At 40.4% G+C, this 7523-nt stretch overlaps 1 protein-coding gene across 1 annotated transcript; it reads left to right on the top strand.

Moving 5' to 3' along the window:
* Positions 1-1442: 1442 nt before the first annotated feature.
* Positions 1443-6251, top strand: LOC148569467 (uncharacterized). Its single transcript, XM_088485064.1, has one exon. It carries the CDS (start codon positions 1443-1445, stop codon positions 6249-6251), a length of 4809 nt encoding a protein of 1602 aa, XP_088341190.1.
* The last annotated feature ends 1272 nt before the right edge of the window (positions 6252-7523 follow it).

The following is a 7523-nucleotide window of genomic DNA, read 5'->3' as shown; positions in this document are numbered from 1 at the left end:
TTTGCTTAGAAAGGGGTAAAAGAGACGAAAAAGGTGGTGAAAAGGTTAAAATGGGACTCGGTCAAAGGCTGTGAACAACATATATTTAAAGACGTCGCCTAGCCTTATCTCGTTTACACTGTAAACAAGATAGGCTTCCGTATATTTTATTTACACTATAAACGAGATATACACATATTACGTCTATGTGTCTTATCTCGTTTACACTGTAAACGAGATACATGTAAAATTATCTTATTTACAATGTAAACGAAATAAAACAGGAGTATTTATTTCGGTAAATATTTTTTAAATTATTTATTTCAATAATTATTATAATTATTTTAGTTATTAAAATAAAATATCCGTAATATCCATGTATAATTAGTTTAAAATATATTTTATTGTTACAGTTATTTCACAAATCAGATGTATCGATTTATTATTGAAAAAAAATTACAAATTTTAAAATATTAAAACCAAACACTCCGATTTCTATTTTAGATAATTAAAAAATTAAAATCAAATCTACTAAATTATGTGATTTTTTAAAAAAAAAATTGCATGCACTAAAATGGAACCCTCCGATTTCATATTTATCTTCGCTGCTTAACAAATTTGACTGTTCGAATTGTTTAATAACAATTTAAAAAAAAAAATTAATACCATATTAGAAAAATACCAATTATTCTAATAACAATGCATAACACACCATTTTCATTCATATTAAAAAAATTAGCCAAATTTTAATCTCCAAAAGAGGATTGGAAGTAAGTCGAGTTGAACCGAATTAGAATAAGTTCGGCTTACGAAAATTAAACTTGGTTCATAACTTGACTCATTAACAATCGAGCCTATTTTGTAAGTTCAAACTCAACTCTGCGAAAGCTCACGAGCTGGCTCGAGCTCATGAGTTAGTTCAAATAATCGAAACATAATCTATAATTCTATATCAGTAAATTATAACTTATATATATATATATATATATATATATATATATATATATATATATATATATATATATATATGATATGGACGGTAAAAGTCGGTTACGACTTATAGCTCGGCAACGTTCAAACCTTGATTATAACCGAACTTTCTAATTAAGACAGCATTCATACTCTCCTAATAACGTCGGATTTGCACTTAATTCTCGGACGTTACATGGAAACGGTCAGTCTCAATCAACCAAGATAAAAGGAAAAGAACAGAGACCAAAAAGGTAACGAGTTTTTCCTAAGAAAAATATACACATAATTCCTCTTATTAACTTGAGCGTCGGAGGACCTTTGCAGGTACCCACCACCTCGGTTCCCATTGCTGTGCTTTCTATTTCCACTACAAGGAGCTTGCCGATCTTTTCCGTGGAACGAGTTATACCTCGGCATTAACAGGTCAGAACATTTGGCGCTAGAAGGAGGGCCGATTTGATATATTACTCGGTGTAAGCATCGAATTCGTTATGGCTGATGCTCCTCCTCCTACCCCATCCGAGCTCATGAGGATGGTAACCGAGCTTCAACAAGCAAATCAACGGATGGCGGAGGACAATCAGCGAATGCAAAATCAAATTGCGCAACTACAACATGCTCGCCTGGAGCACAATAATAATAACCACGAACAACACGGGAATGATGAACGGCAATCACTACCAACCCATGTTTCTGATACGCCACAACGTAGGACTGATGAGGAACAACAGAATGAAGAGGCCCAACCTGAAGATGAGGGCGAAAATACAGATAACTCTGTAGGACCATTCACAGCTGAGATAATGAACTTCCAGCTACCTAGGCAGTTCACTCTACCGACCACATTAACCCCATATGACGGGCTGGGAGACCCAAAACAACATGTCAAAAAATTCCGATCAATCATGATTGTTAACGGTGCCTCTGATCCTATTTTATGCCGATGTTTTCCTTCTTTTTTAGATGGTCCTGCACTTGACTGGTTTTGTTCTTTGCCTGCAGATTCTATATCACGTTTTCAGGAACTCGCCAAACAGTTTGAGGATCATTTTGCAGCCTCGGCGATATACCTCCACGACTCTGACTACTTAACAACCATCATACAAGGTCCGCAAGAAAGTCTAAAAGACTATATAACTCGGTTCACTAAGGTCGCCATGAGTATTCCGGACCTCCATCCCGAGGTACATCTTCATGCTATCAAAAGTGGCCTTCGTCCAGGGAAATTCCAAGAGACCATCGCGGTAGCTAAGCCAAAAACTCTGGCGGAATTCCGCGAAAAAGCTAAAGGGCAGATTGATATTGAAGAACTCCGCCAAGCGCGGAAACCAGAAAGGTCGACCACTAAAGACGACGAAAGAGCTCGGGATACCAAGAAGGGTTTCAAACCAGTACCTCGTTACGAATCATATACACAATTCAACGCCAAAAGGGACGATATCATTAAGGAGATTCTAAACTCAAAGTTGATTAAACCTCCCCGTAAGGCAGGCAATTACCCCGAGCCTAGAAACGTCGACAAATCCAAATACTGCACTTTTCACCAGAAGCATGGTCATACCACTGATGAATGCATAATTGCTAAGGATCTACTGGAACGGTTGGCACGACAAGGTCATCTTGATAAATTTATTGCAGGTCATATTCAAAGGAGAACGGCATCCAACTCCGAGCAACCCTCAACAGGACAATCATCAAAAGAAAAAGACAAAGCCCCGGCTCAACCAAGGGGAGTGATCAATTGTATTTCCGGAGGTTACGCCGGAGGGGGAAGTACAAGCTCGGCCAGAAAACGAACGTATCGAGCTATGTTAGCAGTCGACGCTGACCATAATTCTGCGCCAATCCCAGATGTACCCGAGCTGACCTTTCGTTCCACCGACTTCAATTCCAGACACACAAACTATGATGACCCTGTGGTCGTCTCTATCCAGCTTGGAGACCTTATTGTTCGGAAGGCATTACTCGACCCAGGGAGTAGTGCTGATGTACTTTTCTTTACAACTTTTCAAAAGATGAAATTAAGCACTAACATTTTGCAGCCATATTCAGGAGACTTGGTCGGATTCTCAGGAGAGCGAGTACCCGTCCTGGGATCCGCATGGTTACAAACTACACTAGGCGAGCAACCATTGTCCAGAACACAGGATATTCAATACCTAGTCGTAGACTGTTTTAGCCCTTATAATGTTATCCTAGGGAGACCTTTTTTAAACAGATTCGCTGCTATTGTTTCTACTTATCACCTCTGTGTCAAGTTTCCTGTGCAGGATAACGTTGTTGCAACCATACATGGTGATTTGCAAGAAGCTCGGCAATGCTACAACGTAAGCTTGAAACCCATCAGAAGAAACACCGAAACTCGGATCAACTCAATTCAATCCGGAGCACCAAATTTGACAGAATTAGACCCAAGAGCCGACTTTCAGGAACGTCCCCTGCCCAATGAAGATCTCCAAAAGGTCGCCTTAACCAGCGATCCTGCAAAGTTCACATTCATCGGCACATCAATGAAAAATGAGGTCAAAACAAAGATAATCAGCTTCTTATGTGCGAATGCCGACCTTTTTGCATGGACTTCAGGAGATATGCCGGGGATTAGTCCATCAGTAATAACACACAAGCTAGCCGTTAGCCCGGCAGCCCGACCAGTTTCCCAAAAAAAGAGAAACCTCGGCACCGAGAAGCGATCAGCCTCCATGACAGAAGTCAACAAACTCCTCGAAGCAAAGTTCATCCGCGAAATCAGATTCACCACGTGGTTGGCTAATGTCGTTATGGTAAAAAAGAACAACGGTAAATGGCGCATGTGCGTCGACTTTACTGATTTAAATAAAGCATGTCCAAAAGATGCTTATCCTCTACCTTGCATAGATACATTAGTAGATAACTCCTGTGGTTATGATACTTTGAGTTTCATGGATGCATACTCTGGTTATAATCAGATCCTTATGCATCCATCAGACCAAGAGAAAACAGCTTTTATAACTGAAAATGGTAATTACTGCTATAATGTTATGCCTTTCGGTTTAAAGAATGCAGGGGCAACATACCAACGACTGATGAACAGAATTTTTGAGCAACAAATAGGCAGAAATATCGAGGTCTACGTCGATGACATGGTAGCCAAAACAAAGGTCGGCCAATCCCACATACACGACCTGGAAGAAATATTTTCTCAAATAAGAAAATATAACATGAGACTGAACCCCGAAAAATGCGCATTCGGTGTCAAAGGCGGAAAATTCCTCGGGTTCATTCTGACAAGTCGGGGTATCGAGGCAAACCCAGAAAAATGTCAAGCAATACTCGATATGCAGAGTCCAAAGACGACAAAAGATGTTCAACGGCTAACAGGCAGATTAGCGGCGTTGTCAAGATTCTTGCCATGCCTAGCTTTCAAATCATTCAACTTTTTCCAATGTTTAAAGAAAAATACGAAGAGCTTTTCCTGGGATGAGAAATGTGAAGAAGCATTTTTAAGCTTGAAGCATTTCCTCTCCAAACCACCTGTTTTGCAGAAACCAAAGCTCGGCGAACCATTATACCTATATTTGTCCGTCACTGAGCTAACCATTAGTTCTGCTCTTGTTACAGAAAACAACAAAGATCAGCAGCCAGTATACTTCGTGAGCAAGACACTACAAAATGCAGAACTTAGATACCCGAAACTTGAAAAGCTCGTCCTGGCACTGATATTTTCGGCAAGACGCCTCCGACCTTATTTTCAGAGTCATACAGTCATCGTTCGAACCGAACATCCACTTCGACAAATACTCTCTAAGCCTGAATTAGCAGGACGAATGACTAAATGGTCCATTGAACTCTCCGAGTTCGACATACAATTCCAACCTCGGGGATCTGTTAAATCGCAATGCCTAGCTGATTTTGTGGCAGAATTTACTAATACTTCAGCCGAGGAAAGTAGTCGGCCCTGGACGCTATTTGTTGATGGAGCTTCAAACCCCCAAGGAGCAGGAGCAGGAGTATTGCTAGAAAGCTCGGATGGTATAATCCTCGAACACTCTCTGAGGTTTTCATTCAAAGCCAGCAATAACCAAGCAGAATACGAAGCCCTCATAGCTGGGCTCAGGTTAGCAACTGATTTACATATTCATGATTTGAAGGTTTATTGTGATTCATTATTAGTCGTACAACAAGTAAATCAAACTTTCCAAACAAAAGATCCAATTCTTTCGAGGTATTTGAATATTGTTCGGAACTTGTTAAATAAGTTTTTTAAAATAGAAATTGTCCATATACCTAGAGAACAAAACCACAGGGCAGATGTCTTATCAAAATTAGCAACAACACAAGCACACACTGCTACACTTTTACAATCAACCTTAGACAAACCGAGCATTGACTCAGCAAATATTCTAAACACCTCGACTAAAGATAGTTGGCAACAACCTTACATTCAATACCTCCGCAGCGGATCTGTTCCGGAGGAGATTGAAGACAAAGGTAAATTCAGAAGACAAGCTTCTTTTTTCACCTTGATAAATAACACTCTATATAGGCGAGGTTATTCTCGACCATTATTGAAATGCCTGGATAGGTCAGAGGCCGATCTTCTCTTAGCTGAGGCTCACGAAGGAATCTGTGGCATACACTGTGGAGCTCGGAGCTTGGCGCAGAAAGCTCTCCGAGCAGGATTTTATTGGCCGACAATATGGAAGGACAGTAGGCATAAAGTTAAAACCTGTGACAACTGCCAGAAGCACTCACCGATCATTAATATGCCTGCCGAACATCTCCATCAATCAGTGGTAAGTTGGCCATTCGATCGGTGGGGAATAGACATACTCGGCCCTTTCCCCACTGCTCCGAGACAGGTAAAATTTTTGGTTGTTGCAGTAGATTACTTCTCTAAATGGATTGAGGCACAACCACTCGCAAAAATCACCTCATCACAAATAATCAGTTTTGTGTGGAAATATATAATTTGTAGATTCGGTATACCAGGCCATATCGTAACCGATAATGGTCGTCAATTTACTGATAGCACTTTCAAAGAATTCTTACAGAATTTAAAGATTAAGCAACACTTCTCTTCTGTGGAACATCCGCAATCCAACGGCCTGGCAGAAGCAGCAAATAAGGTCATCCTTCAAGCATTAAAGAAAAAGCTGGACCACGCAAAAGGCTTATGGGCCGAACTTATCCCTGAAGTCTTATGGGCATACAACACAACAATCCACTCAACTACCAAAGAAACTCCCTTCAGGTTGGTCTACGGATCCGAGGCAATGATTCCAATGGAGGTGTCTCAAAGCTCTATACGAACACTAGCATAAAATCATGAGAAAGCTCGGCAAGCCGAGCTTGACCTCGTTGAAGAAATTAGGGAGACAGCGGCTATTCGGCACAGAGCTCTACAACAACAAGTAAGCCGACGATATTCTCGGAAGGTGGTCCCAAGGTCATTTAATCACGGAGACTTAGTACTTCGTAAGACTGAACAAGCCCGCCGACCTCCTTCTCATGGGAAGCTCGCCGCAGCCTGGGACGGCCCGTACCGAGTATCCGAGGTATTAGGCCGAGGAGCATACAAGTTGGAACAGTTAGATGGCACGCAAATTCCTAACACATGGAACATAAACTCTTTGAAGCAATATTACAGTTAACAGTAAGGAAACATACCAGTACTCTTTTTCCCACCTTGAGAATTTTTTTCCCAAAAAGGGTTTTTGCTCATAGGGGGTTTTAATGAGGCTGGTTCGCCTGAAACAAACTTGTACAGGTATCATTATTAATAAACATTCATTTTCTTCTACATATTTTATGTCATAAACCCCACAACAATAAACACAGACGGGGGACTTCTCTAAATCGTCCAGATATAATATTCCTATAAAAGGGAATTACTAATAAAAGATAAGTCGCATTATCATAATACGAATGCGCAAATACTACAGTCATCAAGCCTCAAAATGGCTACATCAGAAAACCGATTAGGAAACAACAAAACCTAATCTATCAGTTTATAGCCAAACTACTGAAATACAAGATCAAAACAGAGAAACATATGCAGCAAAATAAACAGAAACATTTTTTTTCACACAAGCAAAAGGCGAACTCCTACAAAAACTAATCGGCAAGATTATCATCCCCTTCTTCAGCAGCCTCCTCATCATCTACGAGCTTCCCGCCTTGAATCACTTTACCAGGATCCATGGCACCGAAATCACCATCAGGAGCAAGGAACTTTGCTTGATTAACAGCTCGCTCAAAGCCCTCTGCAAAAGCATCCAAGATATCACCCTGCTTGTTATCTTCAAATTGCTTCATCTTAGCAGACAGCTCGATCATCCGATCATTCACAATCGACAGGTCATTTTCTTTCTCTTTCAATAAAACAGAAATTCTCTCATGACATTCTCTTTCAACTTTAAGATCGGTCTCAGCCTCTGATAATTTTTTCTTCAAATCCTTAACGGTCACCTCACTCAGCACTAATTGATTTTTTAATTCAGCAAACTTCGAAACTTCAGATAATTCCTTTTGGTGTTTTTTCTCCTGACTACGACCAATACTGGCCAATCGAAATCCCAAGACCTGATATATTA

The sequence above is a fragment of the Arachis ipaensis genome, chromosome B4 (assembly GCF_059453495.1).
Source record: "Arachis ipaensis isolate K30076 ecotype BB chromosome B4, ASM5945349v1, whole genome shotgun sequence".
In the NCBI taxonomy this organism is placed as follows: domain Eukaryota; kingdom Viridiplantae; phylum Streptophyta; class Magnoliopsida; order Fabales; family Fabaceae; genus Arachis; species Arachis ipaensis.
Note: the sequence above shows the minus strand (reverse complement) of the source record. Positions and strands in the feature narration are given on the sequence as shown.

Coding starts and splice junctions, on each gene's coding strand:
- LOC148569467 (XM_088485064.1), top strand. CDS start 1,443: ATGGCTGATGCTCCTCCTCCTACCCCATCCGAGCTCATGAGGATGGTA.